The 22,792-nt window shown below is 38.8% G+C and overlaps 1 protein-coding gene across 5 annotated transcripts in view; it reads left to right on the plus strand.

Annotated features, from left to right (window-relative positions):
- ctnna2.L (catenin alpha 2 L homeolog) overlaps window positions 1-22,792 on the plus strand; it is a 1,040,499-nt gene that overhangs the window by 501,225 nt on the left and 516,482 nt on the right. For 3 of the 5 annotated variants that reach the window (XM_041580668.1, XM_041580652.1, NM_001092812.1), the window contains 1 exon segment: window positions 5,233-5,268. The exons of the other annotated variants lie outside the window; for them this stretch is intronic. In XM_041580668.1, coding sequence (XP_041436602.1) covers window positions 5,233-5,268 — 36 coding nt within the window. 5 annotated transcript variants of the gene reach the window in all.

Raw genomic sequence — 22,792 nt, forward strand, 5'->3', positions numbered from 1 at the left:
TATCCCTACACTAATCATTTTATTTTATGCATTTAGCGCTAGTGAATGATGCACTGTGCTTACTTTGTGGAGGTTAAAAAGATTATTCTCTCTTATCATTAACTGCTGCTTAAAAGGCAGAATTTTTTATTGCTGGGTGTTGACTAAGGATGGCACATATCGCTAATCCTATTTCCATAATTATTTCTCGGTCCTGCAGACACAAACAAAGCCTTTCTTTAAGCCAATATATTTCTTTTATGTCACTTTTTTACATGCTGGTTGCTTAGGGAAAAAAAACATGGTTTTAGACAAACAAATCCAAAGTGAAAGTGATAAATTATAGACTTGTAGAACATGGTTATTTATGTGGATACTTGTCTCTGAATATGTGTATAAAATGATCAGAGACACTTCATGTTTTATCCTTAGTCAATTATAAAAGTATATACATGTATGGGATCCATTATCCAGAAACCCATTATCCATAGCTCTGAATTACAGAAAAACCTTCTCCAAATTTTTAAAATCTGTCATAATAAAACAGTAATTTATACTTGATCCAAACTAAGATACAATTAATCCTTATTGGAAGCAAAACCAGACTATAGGGTTAATTTAATGTTTACATGATTTTCTAGTGGCCTTAAAGTATGAGGATCCAAATTAAGGAAAGATCTGTTATCTGGAAAACCCCGGTCCTCAGCATTCTGAATAACAGATCCCATACCTGTATATCCAAAAGAGTGCATTATTACAAAAACACCATGGGCAGATGTATTAAGGGTCAAATTGAAAATTTGAATTTGAATTTTCTAAAAAAATTTTGGTCAAAACTATTGACTAGGGAATTATCCAAAATCGATTCAAGTTTTTTTTTTTTTTAAATTTAATTAGGTTTTCGAGATTAAACTCTGGCCTTTAAAAATTCATATTCGACTATTCGCCATCTAAAACCTGCCGAATTACTGTATAAGTCAATGGGAGAGGTACAGTGAGCAATTTGGAGATATTGGTAGCCTTCCTGACGTTTGAGTTTTTTCTGAGATATTCGGTTTTTATATTTAATAATCCCCCGGTTGAATTGTTTTAGATATTCAATTTTTTTAGTAAATAACCCCCAGTTGAATTTCGGATAAATTTGAATTAAAGGGAGTTTAAAAAACTCACATGAATTCAAAATTCGACCATTGATAAATGTGCCCTCCCAATTCCTTTCTCTCTTTTTTGCCTTTTCCTTTGATAGATCTTTCAGGTCAGAAGTCTGCGCAAGCAGTTGGTACCAAGTTATATTAATTTATTTTGACAACAATATGGGAGAGGGCTATTTATTGATAATTGGTTCCCTTTTGGAAGTAGCACCATTGTGTTCTAAATAGTATAGGCTGTATTAATGAACTGTGGTTAATTGTGTTTCAGAGTCTATTGTTCTTTTACATTGGCCATACTGTATAGGCTCACAACAATTTGATCCAATAGCAGAAGATGTATTGTGTACAAGAAAAACCCCTGCTCCAGGCCTTATCTGAGCTTATCTGAGCTACCTTCCCATTAGTCTGCTGATAGGCTGCAGGGGGGAAGGAGGATGGTAACACTCCAGCTTGCAATACAGCAGTAAAGAGTGACTAAAGTTTATCAGAGCACAAGTCAAATGACTGGGGGCACCTCGGAAACTGCATTTTGAAAATATGTTTTCCTATGACTGTATTCCTTAAAGTGTTCCTTTTGACACAAAACATGTAAGGCTGTTTTTTGTGCGATACTTTTTAAATGTGTATTTTTTAATTGCACCATCAATGGGATAGTAGTTTTCAAAAACTTTTGTAGGCGGGAGGTTTAGGGCATTTGCACCTGGACCCTCTATATGTTTTGGTGAATCCACCCCAATATTGTTGGAATTTTTGTTCTAATGTTATCTGAGCTATGTTTGGTTCTGCTGAGTTCCTTCACACATATTGCCTCTACACGTATAATTGTTGGATGTAATAGTGACCCCATAAACAAAGCAATCTGTGCTGGTGTTCATTTCAAGCCCTCGTGCTATTTGTTTTTGCTAAGTAACTTAATAAAAGGGGTAGATGTTATTAACCCAATCTCTTGCTGCTTTGTTGCGTCTGTTGAATAAAAATCAATTGCAGCTACATGATCTCCATCAGTTAATTCTCTGCAAGTACACCATTAATTAGAGAACAATGATGTTGTTTGGGATGGAAACACTCATGAAAGCAAAGACAGTTTCTCATGGAACATGCCCAATAAGCACAACCTCAAGGGAATGGAAACTTTAACATTTAGAAGAAGGGCTGATGCTTTCAAGAGTTACAGCCTAGGCATAATACTGGGGGCAGAGTAAGATAGAACATTAACGGCATTATTATTATTAATGGTATTATCAAAATACAGTTTTCTAAACTCCAATTTGTGTTATTTATACATCAGTAGTGATTAGCAAATGATTAGCAAATAAATTTGACAGGCACAAATTTCTGCGTTTCGCTGCCGTCAAATAAATTTGCGAAACTGCTGCAAAAATTCGCCAACGTCAAAATATTTTGAACTCGCATCGGAAAAATTAAAGCTGTCGTCAAGATTGACGAGGGCATCAAAGTTGCCCATCATTATACATCAGAAAAAAATCTTGAAAATTCAAGTACAAAATTGTGGCAGCTAAAACCTGGTGAGCTTCTATAGAGTTTTCTGGGTGGTAGACATCAACATTCAGGCTATATTATTTTTCAAGTTTTTTAAACCAGTCTCATAGGTGAATGTAAGGGGGAAAAGCATTTTTGGATGGCGATCGAGTTTTGTTTATATTTTAGTGACTCTGTTATCTAGAGTGCTCACGGCCTAGGGTTTTCCAGATAAAGGGGTCTGTCTGTAATTTGGAAAGTCTACTTAAAATGTATTTAAACATTAAATAAACCCAATAGGATTGTTTTGCCTCTAATAACGATTAATTATATCTTGGGTTGGAACAAGGTACTGTTTTATTATCACAGATAAAAAGAAAATACATTTTAAAAATCTGAATTATTTGACTGAAATGGAATCTAAGAGAGATGGCCTTCCTGTAATTCACTACTTTCTGGATTATGGGTTTCCAGATAATGGGTCCCATACCTGTACTAATTGTTTTGGTAAAATATTTGAAAAATATTTATATATTTTCAGCTCCAGCTGAGTACAGTTGGAGAATGCTCTACACATAACCGGTTCCTTGACTAACTATAAAAATATTGAGGAGAAATAAGTGTTTGTTGAAAAAATAATAAATTCATTTGAGACTGGCACTATAAAATTGGAAGTATCTGGTATTTTACTTTGTCCTATGTAATGCAAGAAGAAAAAAGTATAAATATGACACTTGAAGTGAACTTTTTTAGTTTGACACATTAGGATGCTTTTATTTTTGTGACTGGTTTTGGACTGTTAAATTCAAGCAGGGACATCTGATGTGTTTAGAAATGAAGGCTGCCTGAGGGTAGAATTATAACAAGGCCAACATTTCTAAAGGAACAAGATCAATATTTAAAACTTTTAGCATTTGCAAAGGCAGTTGTCTAAAGAGACATTCGTGCTACCTAATGCTCTGCCAGTTCACCAATCACCAGGCGAATCAGAGATTGCACAAATTGCAGCCAGCAGCACACTTTCCATTGTGGAATACAAATCACCCCAGTTATTTTAGGTACCGTACACGTCATGTTTATTTATGAGATTAAGTTGAGGAATTGATTCTATGAAGTTTTGACTTATTCATTAATTGAGATTTGGGTCAATGTCCATTTGTTTAAGGTCAAATATGGTGGAACTTGGGGTTCTATTCTATATTGTTGTAACTCTGATTAAATAGCTGATACAGCAATGTTTGCATTAATTATGACTGTGTTATGAGGCAAGGGAGGCCCTCATCACAGGTTTGACCTCCAAAAGTGGACTTCATCTAAATAAAGAGCACACAATGAACAAGCATGCACATGCACATGCATTGATGATGGGGGTGAGGGGACAAGGGCACAGACTAGGGTTAGGTAACAGAAGAGGTACGTGCCTATGGCCTCCACCGTTGTGCCCTAGGCATGTGCCTCTTTTGCTACCACTTGTTCCAGCCCTGATAGATTGCCATATATAACAGTAACATAGTAATCCCACAAACACATAGTGCTGCACAAACACTCTCTTGTAGGGTCGGGTGCCGACCGTGACTCTGTCTGCCCAGCTCTAATAGTGCTGCTCCAGCAGAATTCTACACTGAAATCCATTTCTCAAAAGAGCAAACAGATTTTTTTATATTCAATTTTGAAATCTGACATGGGGCTAGACATTTTGTCAATTTCCCAGCTGCCCCAGGTCATGTGACTTGTGCCTGCACTTTAGGAGAGAAATGCTTTCTGGCAGGCTGCTGTTTTTCCTTCTCAATGTAACTGAATGTGTCTCAGTGGGACATGGGTTTTTACTATTGAATGTTATTCTTAGATCTACCAGGCAGCTGTTATCTTGTGTTAGGGAGCTGTTATCTGGTTACCTTCCCATTGTTCTTTTGTTTGGCTGCTGGGGGGGGGGGGGGAAGGGAGGGGGTGATATCACTCCAACTTGCAGTACAGCAGTAAAGAGTGATTGAAGTTTATCAGAGCACAAGTCACATGATTTGGGGCAGCTGGGAAATTGACAATATGTCTAGCCCCATGTCAGATTTCAAAATTAAATATAAAAAAATCAGTTTGCTCTTTTGAGAAATGGATTTCAGTGCAGAATTCTGCTGGAGCAGCGCTATTAACTGATTCATTTTTCCCATGACAGTATCCCTTTAAAGTAACCATCTTCAAAATAGGAAAACATGCATTTTTTTTACAACAAAACATATCTGAACCAGCCATTTCTCATAAATAGGTCCCATCTATACAAATCCAGATGTGTATGTTTGTTACTAAAACTGCATCTGTCTTGTTTGCCATTTCTAACTCAGTGCTAACCTGAAAACCACATCCTGTCTCTACCTAAAATGATGCTGCATTTTTAATTGTAATTATTATTTAAGTTTAATATTCATTATTATTTTTGTACAGAAAGGATATATATATATATTATAAAATGTCCTTGGCTGAAACCCAGGGCTCATATAAACCTACAACAGAACTGTTTGTATGACGATGTTTCTTGATTCAATTACACATGGCTACATTTTTTTTTACTCGTATATGCCTCCGAATTTTGGGGAAAAATATCTAATATCTTCTTGTTTTCCACACACAGTGTCGATATGGGACTTGGATGGATGAGAGCAGTAAGGTAAAAATCCTCATATGTTGTTGTGTCAATCACAAGACCAAAATGTGGCTTAAACATCTCTAGGGTTGCCACCATTCCAGTTTTTACCTCTGGATTTCTGATGATCCTGGTATTAGACAGAATGGTAGCAATCCTATATACACTTATGTGCTTGTAGTGTCCTTTGTGGTTCTCCATTCTCTTTGGCCTCTCTTCAAAATATGTTCATTCTGTTTGAAAACTCATATAACACATTTCAATTTCCATCGGCCCGGGCAGATGGAATTCTTGTGCTTTATAGTAATTATTTTTCTCTTTGCTTTGCATTAGCCATTCAAGCCACATGACCATTCTGTTCGGATCTACAGGGTTTGTTTGTTGCTCTTCAGTAGGACACTGCAACATTGATATTCATCAATAAGCCACGTACCATATGCTATGTTAGTAGTTTAGATATTCATCGCATATATGATGAGTCACATGTTCTTTTCCCATAAGGCAACACAACTGTGATCCATAAGAAGGGTCTGAGCAGTTTATAACCTTGACAGACCCAAGCACCTTGAAAGTTACTCTTAAAGAGAAATAGAGCAGCACTAGAAATTACTAATGTGTACTGGAAACATCTGATGTGTTGGCATTCAACAGAAACCATGATAAGAAAAGATGTGACTAATGCCTCTCTCTTCATATAGTCTTGCCATGAGCGTAACCTAGAGTATGAATGGAATCAGTATATATCATTTGCATCCAATGTTCTGTACCGGCCACAGACAAAACCGCCAATGTGTCATGAAGGTACTTGAAAGCTCTTAGTCAACACAGAGCTTCTCATCTCTAACAATAGCCAGTCTACTGTGAACTACTGTACATGAAAGTTTTTGATAAAAGCATAAAAAGCACCAAATGAAGCTTTATTGATCTGGCACAATTTGATACAGCCATTCTAAGAAAACTCCTATCTGTACTGACAGAGAACAATAAAAGCCCCCTGGTAACTAAGTAAAATGGAAACTTGTGGCCTTCTGACTTCAAACAGATGACATGTGTTCCATTATCCTTTATGTATATATGTTTTCTTCTATCTAGACTCATTTTATATGCTAGCTGTTTTACTCATCATGCTATGAATAGAGTATGTAACTAGAAAGATAATTGAATCTTCAGAGACTTTGAGGTTCTGAACCATAGCTGTGGCAAGCTGTCATTTTTTTTTTTAATTCTCTGAGAATTACAAGTTGCTATTGCTATGTACGACAAGTGTGATATTTCAGTTTACTGATGTCGACATGATTTTTTTGCCAAGCAATACAAGGAAGCTGCTTATTTTTTTTGTTAGATGTTTGCTTTCATTTATGGGACATAAATGTATAATATAAGCTCACACATCTATATTTAATGTCTACAAGACAGGCAGACATATGGTAAAAGTAAATCATAAAATAAATCTACATGGACTATTCAGAGTTATATGTAAGGGACATTGGTTGACCATGTCAGTAACCTATTCCTGTAGTAAAAACTTGGCTGGAGCAGGATGCTCAACTATTTACAAAATGTACCCATTTGCCTGTAAGTATGAAATCTCCCCCTATAAATTATGACTAGATGTGCAAAGTAATATAACTATTGCCTATAACAAGGATCCCCAACTAGTGGCTCATGAGCAACATGTTGCTCCCCAACCCCTTGGATGTTGCTCCCATTGGCCTCAAAGCAGGTGCTTATTTTTGAATTCCAGGCTTGGAGGCAAGTTTTGGATGCATGAAAACCAGGTGAACTGCCAAATAGAGCCTACTGAAGATTGACACTCCGCATAGGGGCTACCAGTAGTCAATCACATTCCATTATTGGCACCCCGGGAACTTTTTGCATGCTTGTGTTGGCCCCACTACTTCTTTTACCTCTGAATGTTGCTCACGGGTAAAAAAGGTTGGGGACCCCTGGCCAATAACATTGTCTAAATATTCTTTACTGGTCAGCACTTGGCCAAGTTAAAGGGGTTGTTCACCTTTAAAATAACTTTTAGTATGATATAGAGAGTGATATTGTGAAACATTTGAAATTTCCAGAATTTGTTATTATTTGTGTTTTTTTGAGTTATTTTGCTTTTAATTCAACAGCTCACTAGATCGCAATAACAGCGATCTGGTTGCTAGGGTCCAAATTACTCTAGCAACCATGTACTGATTTGTATAATAGACTGGAATATGAATAGAGGAAGGCCTGAATAGAAAGATGAGTATAAAAAGTAGCCATAACTATGAGGGGCAGATTTATCAAGGGTCGAATTTTGAAGTGTAAAATACTTCGAAATTTGACCATCGAATTGAAATACTTTGACTTCGAATATCGAAGTCGAGGTATTTTTCACCAAATTTGCCCATCGAACAATCGAAGTTAAATCTTCGATCGTACGATTAAATCGTTCGAATTGAGCGATTCGAACGATTTTAGAGTACAATCGAACGATTTTACTTTCATGTGTGAAAACTTACAAAAATGGACTAGAAGGTCCCCATAGGCTAACATAGCACTTCAGCAGGTTTAATTTGGCGAAGTATTGAAGGCAACTTTTTTTAAAGAGACAGTACTTAGATTATCGAATGGTCGAATATTCGAACGATTTTAACTTCGAATCGAAGTAACAGAGCCGGACCAACCCAGCCAGGCGCCCTAGGTAACCTGGCCGGGTACGGCGCCGGTTTAGTGTGCGCTCAATCGTGCATGCGCGAAACTAGGTGCCGGAGCGCATGCGTGAAACTACACGCCGGCGCGTATGCGCGAAACTACGCACATGTGCATATGCGCGAAACTACGCACCGGCGCGCATGCGCAAAACTACACGCATGCGCGCAATCGCATTTGAAACAGAAATTATGGGCGCCACTCAGGGAGACACAGGACCGGACACGGGGTAGGCAACAGAGCAGGCACGTGCCTGGCGCCCCCTCAGCTTTGCGCCCTAGGCACGTGCCTACTCTGCCTACCCCTAGTTCCGGCCCTGCAAAGTAAATTCGACGTCGTAGTATCCTATTTGATTGTCGAAATATCCAAAAAATTGCTTTGAATTTCGTTTTTTTTACTTCAAAAATTCCCTCGAATTCACTTCGACCCTTGATAAATCTGCCCCTTAATGTGTAGCTTTACCGAGCTTTTTTTTTTTTGATGGGGTCAATGACCTCAATTTGACAGCTGGAAAAAGTCAGAAGAAGAAGGCAAATAAAAAAAAATATAAATAATGAAGATTGAAAACTTGATTAGAATAAGCTATTCTATAACATCCTAAAAGTTAACCTAAAGATGAACCACCCCTTTAAGTGCACTTCAAGCTAATGTAGGGCTACAGGCTAAATCTTAGCACTGATCACACTTGTTTAAGGTCATGCACCTTCATTAGCCTTCTGTCCTTCACTCTAACAAGGCTAATATTTGGTTTGACTTTTTTTTTTAAGCATATTGCTAATTCTCCGTATATCTCCTTGGTGTTTATTTATTTAGAATAAAAACCTGCTTTAGAATAGGACAATATTAAAAATAATAAAAAAATTATAAAATATTGCTGCTTTCCCCAAGCAACTTCTCATATTAAAAGATGTGTAAATCTTTCCCAATGAAACTTTATTCCCTGCAATAGAATTATATTTTATTAAAACACTTGTTTACATTATTCTCAGACACTGAGCAGGAGAAATGACAACCTATATAGATAAAATACGTTAGAGAACGGGACACGTTTTATGTAAGCCCTCTACTTTCTTCTAGACACTATTAATATTTATTTGTCTTGGGGGAGAAAATAAGAGCCTTCCTTTGCATGCCAAAATGCTGCCTGAGATCTATTTGCTAAACAGTATCTCTGAGATGCATGATTTAATGTCATATACTAAGTTTATTATACTATATTATTTTGATAGTGTCACCTTCACAAATGCAGGAGTAGAGAAAACAAAACATTCACTGTTCTTATCCAATGTGAGAGTATTTACACCATTTTGGATCCGAATCCAAAAATACTCTAATAATCAAAATAATCTAAAACAGTGGCATAACTAGTTGTTACTGGGCCCCATAGCAAATTCAATTTAGGGCTCCAAAATATTTATAAGTTGGCCTATTTTACCAAGATATATTACAATTGCTAATTAATTAGGGTCTCACTGGGCCCCCTACACTCCTGGGCCCCCCTGCAACCGCAGGGTCTGCTTCCTCTATAGTTACGCCCCTGATCTAAAACCTGTCAAGTTCATGTAGAAGTCAATGGCAGATGACACTGAAGTTGTTTCTTGACTTTGTGAGGTGTGCTGGATAAAAAAAAAAAAAAAAAAAACTCTAAAAATCCGAATGGCTAAAAAAGGTCCAATAATTTCAGGGCAGATCCCAATAGGACCTTGACTGTTGTAACCTGCCGAAGTTTAGAATTCGAGTTTTTGGTTGTTTTTAAACTTAATAAATCTTGAATTTTTTGAGAAATCAAAAAAAAAAACATTAAAGAGAAAATGTAATTCGTAAAAAACTGAAATCCAAATTTTAGTAAATCGGCCTCATAGTGTCCAATTTGCCTTCATTAGATGGGGAATGGTATGGTCTGCGTAAGAAGAATGGAAAATAAGGAAAGTAAAAAATGTTTAGGTGGCTTTGGAGCTATTTGTTTTACCATGTGACTTATTCAAACAAGATATTGTAAAAGTGAATCTAGCCTTTTTAAACGATAGCGTACAGATTTCATGTTTTTGGCATAAAACCAGTGAGACGTATAGAAATGAAGAACCACAGAAAACTGTCAAACATCCCTGCCCCCAAACTCTTGACTTTTAGCAGGCCTCTGCAATAGTCAATATTTGTAGTTTATCAACAGCTAGAGGGCAGTGTTAATGCTGATCACTGAGATATAGAATGTATTTTAGGAATCAACAGAGTTGAAAACTTGCATCAGCCACAACATTATACTTTAACCATTTCATGGTTGGCCTGCCAGCATTCTCTTTGATGTATACAACTGAGGAATATGTTGTCACCTCATCAATAAGTCATGGCAATTGCTTTACAGATGCTTTTTAAAGTTTAATCACGACTGCAACAAAAGTTTGGTTTCTACTCTACCAGAGGGATGAAAACATCTGTTTCAAAGACAAGAAGAATTTATTAGCCTGGGCCTGAAAGCCCAACACTAAGCATCACTGCAACTTTTCTCCACTCTCCATCACCTACTGGGTTTGTACATCAAAGCCCAAAGACAAGTATCACACCCTCTTTACCTTCCTAAGTTTACATAAATATGTCAACTTGCCAAGATGATTTTATATAATGAAAGGTACTTTACCTGAAGAGGCTTCAATTAAATATCAGTTAGCACCCTGTAGAACAAGTCATGATTTGCTTTGCTAACAGTAGACTTGTATTTTTCCAACATAAGATAAAGTCACATTTAAAAAAGAATATTGAAGTTCTTTGAGTTCACAAATGGATTGTGAGGTCACGGTGATGGTGACAGGGGATGATTTAATAACTCTTGGGGAAGTGAATATTGCAGTTCAGTAATGCTAAATCATGTATAATTATGTCACCCTATGATCTCACAATATGGAAACAATTTACAGGGCACCCTGTTTCAACATTGCAAAAAAGATTTCAAAAGCATGAAAAATACATTTCCCCCATTTTCTTAATGGGACATTAGTTTTGGTTTTTATCTACTGTAATGCCTATTTTTGCCGCATTTTTTTCTTCTACTGGTAATATAGTTATTGTGACAAGCTGGCTGCCTGTACACACAGTTTATGGAGAATCGGCTATAGTAGGCAGGTAAGCAGAGGATCACGAGCATAAAGACAAGGAAACCACATCTACAGGCAAAAACACAGGGTTATTTTGCCAAACTCTTCCCAACAAAAATGTGACAGGAACACAGATCATTCAAGTTTAAATAGCAACCATTCAAGACTTTTCTGGGGTTCTCACCATACAGGGTGGCTTCCACACTCTGGAATATTCTGGGCTTCTCACTAAGGGGCAAATTCACTAAGATGCGAAGTTGCGCCAGGCGCAACTTCGCCGCACTTCGCCGCACTTCGCCAGGCGTACTTTCGCCAGGGCTCCGCAAATTCACTAAAATCCGAAATTGCGCACAGGGGTAGCGTAAGGTTGCGAAGTTGCGCTAGCGTTGATTCGCTATATAAAGCGAAGTTACGCTAGCGAAGGCTAATTTGCATACGGCGCGAAATTCAAATTTCAATGGAGGAACACGTATCTGCACTACAAATGCCTAGAAAACCTTCAAATCTGCAAATAAATATTTTATTTTGCCCTACACATGTGCCCACTGTCTAGGTAAGTTGCCATGAGTCAGGAAATGTAGGGGGGAGGAAGGGGAGCCCCAAAAATTTTTCGATCTTTTTCAGCCTATCAGCCATCATGTAGAAAACACGCCAGCGTTTTTTTGAAACTTAGAAAAAAAATTGACTTTTTTTTAAACAATCCCTATCTACTCTATTGCTCTTCGCCAGGTCTGAGGTGGCGAAGGAAGTCTAGCGTAAAAGGTAGCGTTCACTACACTGCGCAAGTTAGTGAATTTGCGTAGTTTCGTCGCTAGCGAAACTTCGCCTGGCGTAAGGTTGCGAAGTAACACTAGCGAAACTACGCCAGCGTTCGTTAGTGAATTTGCGCAGTAGCGAAAATGCCAAACGCTAGCGAATTAACGCTAGCGTTCGGCGCTTCGCCTCTTAGTGAATTTGCCCCTAAGCCTTTTGACTCTCCCCTCCTGGGATACCAGTTCACCAGCCTATGGCCTAACTCACCCTTCTGGCTTTTCTCAATCACTTTAGACTCTCAGTCACCTGGTCATGTCTCTTTCTGCTCCTTTCAGTGACCAGCAGCACCGTCATCCCCTCTGGGAGTTCCTAACACAGACAGGTAACCTTCCTAATCTGTGCCCTGCTCTGAGACACCTTCTTAACATTTCCACTACAATTAAATGCCTTTCAGCAGGACAGCCTTCCTTTGGAAAGTGAGCTCCAGTATGAATATTGGACCACTGGAGTGCATTGTATGTTCCTTCCAGAACATTATAGCTTCCAGGGCCAGATAACAAAATCCTTTACACAGAGAAACCATTGCCTGTTTAGTACAGCTTACATCTCCTATTGGGGAATAATTAAAGGCAACATTCACCTTTTGACATCTTTCTTTGGTCACTCTACCACAATTTAAATGGAGAATATACATATACGGAGAGAGGCCTTCTACCATTTTACAAATAATTCAAATTTTTTAAAATGATTTCCTTTTGCTCTATAATAATAAAACAGTCGCTAGTACTTTATCCCAACTAAGATATAATTAATCCTTATTGGAAGCAAAACCAGCCTATCGGGTATATTTAGGGGCAAATTTACTTAAGGTTGAATATCGAGGGTTAATTAAATCCTTCAACTTCGAATATCAAAGCCAAAGGATTTAGCGCTATTCGTTCGTTTCGAAGGATTTTATATCATCGATCGAACGATTTTTGTTCGACCAAAAAAAGCTAGCAAAGCCTATGGGGACCATCCCCATAGGCTAACATTGACTTCGGTAGCTTTTAGGTGGCTAACTAGGGGGTCAAAGTTTTTTCTTAAAGAGACAGTGCTTCTACTATCGAATGGTCGAATAGTCGAACGATTTTTAGTTTGAATCGTTCGATTCGAAGTCAAGGTCAAAGTCGTAGGTCGAAGTAGCCCATTCAATGGTCGAAGTAGCCAAAAAAAACATTCGAAATTCAAAGTTTTTTTCCTCTATTCCTTCACTCGAGCTAAGTAAATGGGCCCCTTAATATTTACATGATTTTCTAGTAGACTTAAGGTATGAAGATCCAAATCATGGAAAGATCCTTTATCCGTAAAAAACCCCAGGTCCCAATCATTCTAGATAACAGGTCCCATACCTGTATGGAATATATTATCCAGAATGCTCAGGACTTGGTTTTCTGGAAAAGGGTTTTTTTTCCCATAAACTGAATCACTTTGTCTACTAAATGTTTTTAAGCATTAAATAAAATAAAAGAGTAAGAATTAATTTGATTTTAGTTTGAATCAAGTGCAAGGTTTTGTTTTATTACAGAGAAAAAGGAAATCATTTTTAAAAATTGTAATTATTTAATTAAAAAGGACTCTATGGGAGAAGGCCTTCTCTTAATTCAGAGCTTTTGATTATGGGTCCCATAGCTTTAACATATATATGGGATCTGTTATCCTCAAACATGTTAACCTGAAAGCTTTAAATTATGTAAAGGCCTTCTCACACAGAGATGTTGGTTTGTTATCAACTGGCAGTAAAGTATGGATCATTTTCATTTTACAAAAAAAAAAAACACATTTCCAATCTTCATAGGAAATAATGGGATTTTGTAAGGATTGAGATGGTAGAAACATTTCTAGTGATATCATGGTTAAAGTTCTTTATTAAAAGAGCAAAATCAAAGCATTGCTAACGCGAAACAACTATGCCGAAAATGGATAAACAGACAAAGTTGTTGAAATTGGTAACATCTCACCTAGACCACTTTTATTGCTCCTCCCAGACACTATTTCGCAGACATGCAGGCGGATTCCATAAAAATATCTAATATGATATTCAGAAGAGATTTCAGTAAAGAATCCTGGGGTCTCACTTGTCATAGGTGACTGTTCAGAACTATTAAAATATGGGGGGGGGGGTAGTATTCCCAATGGCAGCTATCTACAGTATCTGTCTTTCGTTTTCTTCTCATCGTCTCCACATCTCACTCTGAATATATGATTCATTATCCGTTAATTAAGCATTGAGAAATAACAAGTCAAGCCTTCAATTAGCCAAGATGTGTGATAATAGTCCGGTAATAATGCAGAAACCGTTGTGTTGTAATGATGGTATCATGATAATAAAATTGTGTTATTAACAAGGAATATTTATTTAGCAACAACACTAATTAATTGATATATCCGGCAGCGGGATGCACTCCCAACAGAATATAGGGCCAGAAATGAATCTTTTCGCACAAAGCAAAGGCAGAAATGCTTGTTTACAAGGCTACATTCTGTTCCTAAAGAGGAGAACTGCAGAATTTTGATGGAGAAGGGACTCTATGGGGCAAATTCACTAAAGGACGAAGTGGCTGCCGCTAGCAAAAATTCACCCAAAATTCAATCTGCAGGGACATCGCCAACAGGCATAGAGGGCAATTCGCTAGTGAAAGAGATCAGTCTAATATTTTCATATTATAAAGTTGCAACTGTAACCATAAGTTTCCCTGGTAGTCTAGTGGCTTACCCTGTGAGCGGTGGGGACGCCCGACATGCCTCCAACAAGGACGCCCTTCGCATGCTTCCTGCTCCGTTCAGCGCCAGTACCTCTATGGTGCACACGGCCGCACGCTTCCAGGTTTATGGGCCAATGTGATGATGTCATGCAATGGCACGAAATTCAAAGTATTTAAAGGGGCTTTGAAATAAAACACATTGGCCATTGTTAGGTTCAATTAGTTTGTTCCTGGTGCTATTTCTATGTGAATCCTGTTGATCTTCTGGTTATTGACCCTTGCCTTGCCTGACTGTTTTGAACTCTGTATCCTGACCCTTGCCTGGCTGTTTATTCTGAACTCTCCAATCTGACCCTTGCCTGTCTGACTATTCTTCATTCTCCAATCCTGATTCTGGCCTGTCTGACTATTCCTAACTCTGCTTGTGCTGGCCCAGCCTGCCCTTCCACACTGCATTGTCTGGTCTGTCTTCCAAGCTGTGTTGTCTTCCATCCAGTATCCTTGGTGAAACGATTGTGCCCCTTTGCTCATCCAGAACCTCTAGCTTTGCTCCTCTCTTAGTAAGACCTGGTGGCTTCCAATTAGCTGAGGGCTCCTCCCGAGGTGAAAGGCGGCTGTTAAAGGCAGAAGCAAGAGCCGAGACCAGGGAGTCTAGCATTGGTTCTGGAGTTAGGATGCCGAACGTGACATAAATATTTTTATAATATTTTTTTAACCATTTCAAGCTCATGGCACATTTGTTTTATAGTGGGCTCATGTACATTAGAGGATCTCTTTAGTCTTTATTTTGCTTCCTTGGACATTTATAATAATAAGTGGCCACTTCAAGCATTTGCACCAACATTAATAGAGACATATATATGACCTATATGTACCCGCCCTATTGAAATTGACCTAAGCGTAAGTGTATTGATGATTAATTAACGTTAGTGAAAGTTCACAAAATATGCTTAAGCTGATGAAACTTCGCCAGCGTCCGACTGCCGAGACATAACTTTGCATTCTGTTGAATTACATATGCGCTGAAACGTTGCTCCTGACGAAGTGTGGCGAAGCCTTCCGAGGGGTAAATTTGTCCCTTAAGTGAGTTTTCCCCAACGTGTGAAAGAAAGGTGAAATCACCAACTTTTGACATGTATCAAATGGGACAGAGCATAATAAGTACTCTAACTCTAACCCCAGTAAACCAACAAACTAACCCCAGAAAACCAACTAACCTCTTTCAAGGGGGCTGTAGGCTACGAGACATTATACCGCATCAGAAAACCACCATCCATACCACCATAAACTGCATCTTTATATTATTTTATATTATGTTGACAGCAGTGTCGTTAGCCGTGCTATATGTGTATCTGGGTCTGGTTAATTCTGAAAGCATGGCACAGTATGGTAACATTCCTTCAGGTTAGGACATCAGTGAGGGTCACAGAGAGCTATGCATTCCTAAGGTTGAAGGTTAAAATTGAAGGGGCAGAACTGAGGTTGAGTAACAGCTGGAGAGCTGAAGGATGAACACCACTGATTTTATCAGTAAAGAACAGCAATATCATAAATATGAAAAAATATGAAGGTTGACCAAGGAGATGTACCGACCTATGGACCCCAGAGAAACCAAAGGATGAATACTCGCTCTATGTCCTTCCCTCGACCCATTCTGCCTTGTTTTCAATGAATGCTTTTGACTGGTTATAGAACTGCCTCATTAGCTCGTTGTCCTTGTCAATGGAAGGGCCTTTCTATTTCAGCTCCCTTTTCCCAGCTTTTAAGGCGAGTTAAATGCTGCCTCTGGATATTGTCGTCATAGATTAATGTAGAAATTGCTTTTGAGGTCAGAACATTGTTTCCTTAACGCCACGCTATGGCTCTTGTTAATGTACCTTCAGGGGCACTGCCACAAGAGTATTCCATGACAACGGCGCTAAATAGGAGACGTGAGGGGGAATGAGAAGGATGTGAGCTGTACTATACTATTGCATTTCAGAACCACCCGTTACATTTAAGCTATCGATCCTTTTTTTGTGTAATTACAGTATTATAAGTAACATTTCTATTGTAGGTTTTCCAAGACTTATATATAGATGTTTCTGGCACTGCTTCCCCCCCCCCCCATCATCCTACCCATCTCATCATATTCCTCTGCCTTTTTTTTGAAGAATGCCTGCCTTCTATTTAGCTGATTAAGAGACACTTACTGTATTCTCTCTAAAGTGCCACTTCCCTTGATTCATTCCAGGCTACACAGCAAATGTTAACTACTATCTACCTTGCACTTAAGTGAAATGAAAAAGTGTAAAAAAGAGGTAGGAAAATAGGGATAGGAATCCAATAACCTTTTTAATCCTGTGTTGTTTTATTGGGTCACTTGCAGTTGCTGAACAAAACATTTGGCAATACACAAGTTTCCAAGAGGGGCCTCTGATTGGGAGACAATACTATGAATGAAAGTAAAAAGGAAATATTTTTTATTGTATAATAATAATTAGATATTTTCTATTTCTACATCAAGAACGTTTAACCTGTGCTTATATTGGACTTAAAATCTGAATTTATATCATGTTTCATAAAAAAAACACAGCCTCCTTATTTATTAATTAAATGACCCAAATTAATCTGATCTCGATAAAAGTGAAAACCCGGATCGCTCTAATTTCTCTGGCTTTTTACCCAAACCGCTTGATTTTTTTTCAGTTTTTGCCAGAAAACCCCCAAAAAAGTCAGATTTTTGGGCTACACAGAGCAGAAGAGGAAAAAACTCCAAATTGAGATAGATGCCTCTCCCATTGACTTATACAGGACTGAGATGGCGGATTTTTGGATTCCAGCTTTTTGCAGCATCAGGGAATAATTTTTTCTACTAAATATGTGAATTTTAGCCCCAAAAAGCCAGACTAGGTAAATTCAAGGTTTATTAAATAACTTCCTAAATCTCAGGCATCCAAACCTGGTTTCTCAGATTATCTCCATATCAGCATCTAATTTAGTCATCTGTCTACTGGTGTCTGTATTGGCCAATCAACTTTATGGCATTTGCAGGAGATATCTTCCATTCAATCATTTAAGGGTCCTGAATTAATGTTGGAAACTGACATCATTGTGTGGTCAGCTTTAAGGTTCTAGAAACAAGTGCTGTTTGGGCTGGTCTAAAACCGCAGAACTGGTAGGTCAGGTGGTTTTGGGCCAACTTCTGCACAAGATTGCCAGGTTGAATCGAGTTCTTCCTTCCGCTTTCCCTGCGCAACATTTGGTCGACCCGCACATAACTACCATAAACCCATCTGAGTCTGGAATAATGAGACCAATCAGTAACAAGTTCAAGACCCCAGAATTAAATAAAATCCTAAAAACCACCATGATTTTTACAGACAATGCAGCCTTTCCTCCTTAGTGTAATAGTTTTCACCAACAAAATAATGTGCACCCCAAATTGAAAACGATTTACCAGTAAAGGTGTTTCACTTCTAGCGTGCCAATGCAACAGACAATAGCATGTGTTTCACTAGTTGCATGTGCAGGAAAAACACACTAAGGTAATCTTGGTAGTAACAACTTCAATTTAAAAAAAAAACAAAAAACACAAAGACAAATTATATCAGAAAAGGTGATACGGCGATCCGTTGTGCGCTGCTCAATTTGTCCTCCATGCCTTCCTTATAGGGGAGGAGAAATTGAGCGCTACATGATGGATCGTCGCCTTTTCTGAAGAGGAGCGCAAGCGGAGTTTCGGTAAGTTATTTCTTAATGAAGACTTAGGGGCCGATTCACTAAATTCGAGTGAAGGAATCAAATTAAAAAAACTTCCAATTTCGAAGTATTTTTTGGGCTACTTCGACCATCGAATGGGCTACTTCGACCTTCGACTACGACTTCGAATCGAAGGATTCGAACTAAAAATCGTTCGACTATTCGACCATTCGATAGTCGAAGTACTGTCTCTTTAAAAAAAACTTCAACCCCCTACTTTGGCAGCTAAAAGCTACCGAAGTCAATGTTAGCCTTTGGGGAAGGTCCCCATGGGCTTTCCTAAGTTTTTTTGATCGAAGGATATTCCTTCGATCGTTGGATTAAAATCCTTCGAATCGTTCGATTGGAAGGATTTAATCGTTCGATCGAAGGAATAATCATTTGATTGTACGATCGCAGTATTTGCGCTAAATCCTTCGACTTCGATATTCGAAGTCGAAGGATTTTAATTCCTAGTCGAATATCGAGGGTTAATTAACCCTCGATATTCAACCCTTAGTGAATCAGCGACTTAGCAATTTCAAAGTTTAATTTGTCTTAGTATTTTTTTCATTGTATACAAACGAATTTTTTTTTTTAAAAAAAAAATTTGATGTTACTGGTATTATTGAGTGCCCAATAACATAAGAGGGCAAAACAGAGTTACTGCAGTTTGGCTCACTGTTAATAAATGAGGCCAGTACATGTCTTCCAGCCTCCTTTTTGCTCTTTCTTACTTTTTTTATTATTATCTTTCCTATTTGGCCAAGGCATAGGCATATAAGTCAAATGAGTGGGTGAGCTCACAGACACCTGGGCCCATGGGAGTTTTTACTGGTATCCTAGTGGGCCAGTCCGACACTGTTTCCATCCCATGTTTTTCTCTCCTTTTTTTTCTTTTCATTCCTCTTCTCCCCTCCCCTTTCCCATCCTTTTATTTATATTCTATTTAAAATTTAGTGCAGCAAAGACCCCAATAAAATGAATTGAGTAAAGTAAAAAATACAATCATTGAAAAAAAATACAGCAAATACACTTCTTTATTTAGTGTTTATTATTTCACTAAACCAAAGTGGTAGTAGTCATGTTTGCAATGGCAAGTAACAACTGGGTATGGTAACATATATATATATATATATATGGTGGGGATGGATCACGCACTGGTTCTCACACTACCCAGGCAAGTAACAATAAAGAAATAAAGAGCACAGAGGCCATTTCAATTCATAGCATCTTATTGTGAGCAACCAATTAGCTAAAAAAATTGAAAACAATAATACAAAGCACCTTCCAAAACCTGCTGTTTTCTAAAAATCAATGCCCATAGCTTGGAGTGAAGTACATTATGTTCTGGCAGATGCAGTGTTGGGCTTTGAGTTGGAACTGTTTATTTAATAAATATATCATGTCTCTATCAGTATAAGGTATGAACTCAATCCAGCAGGAACTATCCAATATCCAGTGATCTATATGGACCTAAGGCAGTAATCTATGGTGCATGTAAGGCGAATAATAAGTTGTAATGTGTAGAAGCTAAAATTTGCAAGATGTCAGGCTAAAGTATTTAACTTGGACTTATTCACTTGTCTGTGCCTCTGTGGTAATAACAGAAGCATAATATCATTTTGGCAATGTTATTTTTAGCAGGACCATCTTAAGTGGTGGCTGGGCCCTGGACAACAAAAAATACCAAAAACATACTTAAAATATAACATTGTACAACCTTTGGAAGTGGGAAGTGCACCTCCCAACATCCTTCATTAGTGTTTAGCAGTCAGTAGTAGTATTTGTTTTACTTTACCAACTTTCCTGTTCTTGTCTCTTTCCATATGGTATTATGTTCACTGCTACTACCAGTACCATCTCTCCCTACTATACCTGCTATCCCACAGTCACACTCCCTTCCCAGAGACTATTATCCACTGTTACTATAGGCACCATCTCTCCCTACTATACCTGCTATCCCACAGTCACACTCCCTTCCCAGAGACTATTATTCACTGTTACTATAGGCACCATCTCTCCCTACTATACCTGCTATCCCACAGTCACACTCCCTTCCCACAGACTATTATCCACTGTTACTATAGGCACCATCTCTCCCTACTATACCTGCTATCCCACAGTCACACTCCCTTCCCAGAGACTTTTATCCCACTGTTACTATAGGCACCATCTCTCCCTACTATACCTGCTATCCCACAGTCACACTCCCTTCCCAGAGACTATTATCCACTGTTACTATAGACACCATCTCTCCCTACTATACCTGCTATCCTACAGTCACACTCCCTTCCCAGAGACTATTATCCACTGTTACTATAGGCACCATCTCTCCCTACTATATCTGATATCCCACAGTCACACTCCCTTCCCAGAGACTATTATCCCACTGTTACTATAGGCACCATCTCTCCCTACTATACCTGCTATCCCACAGTCACACTCCCTTCCCAGAGACTATTATCCACTGTTACTATAGGCACCATCTCTCCCTACTATACCTGCTATCCCACAGTCACACTCCCTTCCCAGAGACTATTATCCACTGTTACTATAGACACCATCTCTCCCTACTATACCTGCTATCCCACAGTCACACTCCCTTCCCAGAGACTATTATCCACTGTTACTATAGACACCATCTCTCCCTACTATACCTGCTATCCCACAGTCACACTCCCTTCCCAGAGACTATTATCTACTGTTACTATAGGCACCATCTCTCCCTACTATACCTTCTATCCCACAGTCACACTCCCTTCCCAGAGACTATTATCCACTGTTACTATAGACACCATCTCTCCCTACTATACCTGCTATCCCACAGTCACACTCCCTTCCCAGAGACTATTATCCACTGTTACTATAGACACCATCTCTCCCTACTATACCTGCTATCCCACAGTCACACTCCCTTCCCAGAGACTATTATCCACTGTTACTATAGACACCATCTCTCCCTACTATACCTGCTATCCCACAGTCACACTCCCTTCCCAGAGACTATTATCCACTGTTACTATAGGCACCATCTCTCCCTACTATACCTGCTATCCCACAGTCACACTCCCTTCCCAGAGACTATTATCTACTGTTACTATAGGCACCATCTCTCCCTACTATACCTGCTATCCCACAGTCACACTCCCTTCCCAGAGATTATTATCCCACTGTTACTATAGACACCATCTCTCCCTACTATACCTGCTATCCCACAGTCACACTCCCTTCCCAGAGACTATTATCCACTGTTACTATAGACACCATCTCTCCCTACTATACCTGCTATCCCACAGTCACACTCCCTTCCCAGACACTATTATCCACTGTTACTATAGACACCATCTCTCCCTACTATACCTGCTATCCCACAGTCATACTCCCTTCCCAGAGACTATTATCCACTGTTACTATAGACACCATCTCTCCCTACTATACCTGCTATCCCACAGTCACACTCCCTTCCCAGAGACTATTATCCACTGTTACTATAGGCACCATCTCTACCTACTATACCTGCTATCCCACAGTCACACTCCCTTCCCAGAGACTATTATCCACTGTTACTATAGACACCATCTCTCCTTACTATACCTGCTATCCCACAGTCACACTCCCTTCCCAGAGACTATTATCCACTGTTACTATAGACACCATCTCTCCCTACTATACCTGCTATCCCACAGTCACACTCCCTTCCCAGAGACTATTATCCACTGTTACTATAGGCACCATCTCTCCCTACTATACCTGCTATCCCACAGTCACACTCCCTTCCCAGAGACTATTATCTACTGTTACTATAGGCACCATCTCTCCCTACTATACCTGCTATCCCACAGTCACACTCCCTTCCCAGAGATTATTATCCCACTGTTACTATAGACACCATCTCTCCCTACTATACCTGCTATCCCACAGTCACACTCCCTTCCCAGACACTATTATCCACTGTTACTATAGACACCATCTCTCCCTACTATACCTGCTATCCCACAGTCATACTCCCTTCCCAGAGACTATTATCCACTGTTACTATAGACACCATCTCTCCCTACTATACCTGCTATCCCACAGTCACACTCCCTTCCCAGAGACTATTATCCACTGTTACTATAGGCACCATCTCTACCTACTATACCTGCTATCCCACAGTCACTGTCCCAGCTGCACTACTTTCTTGTTTGGGTTTTCTCACTTATACTTATACAGGACTTAGGGCTTTCACCCCTTGCTTGAAAACTTACACTTGGACACACATGTAAAGAGAACTCTGACACTGGAGAGATGCTGGAAGCTCTTGGATTCTGAATACATTACTTCAACTCTTCTCATTCCATTAATATCTAAGGAAGCAATTGAAAATTCCAGTTATTTTTATTTATTTAATTCTTTTAATCTTAGCCATATTGCTTTTCTACAGCATTTTTATTCTTAGCCTGCCTTATCTGAGGTTTCTATGGTAATCCTGTAGACTGCAGTGGGCTTTGCATTAGTATTTTTCAGATACTTAACATTTTAGTCTCTTGAAAGAAGAAGCTTTGGACT

The sequence above is a fragment of the Xenopus laevis genome, chromosome 1L (genome assembly GCF_017654675.1).
Source record: "Xenopus laevis strain J_2021 chromosome 1L, Xenopus_laevis_v10.1, whole genome shotgun sequence".
NCBI lineage: Eukaryota > Metazoa > Chordata > Amphibia > Anura > Pipidae > Xenopus > Xenopus laevis.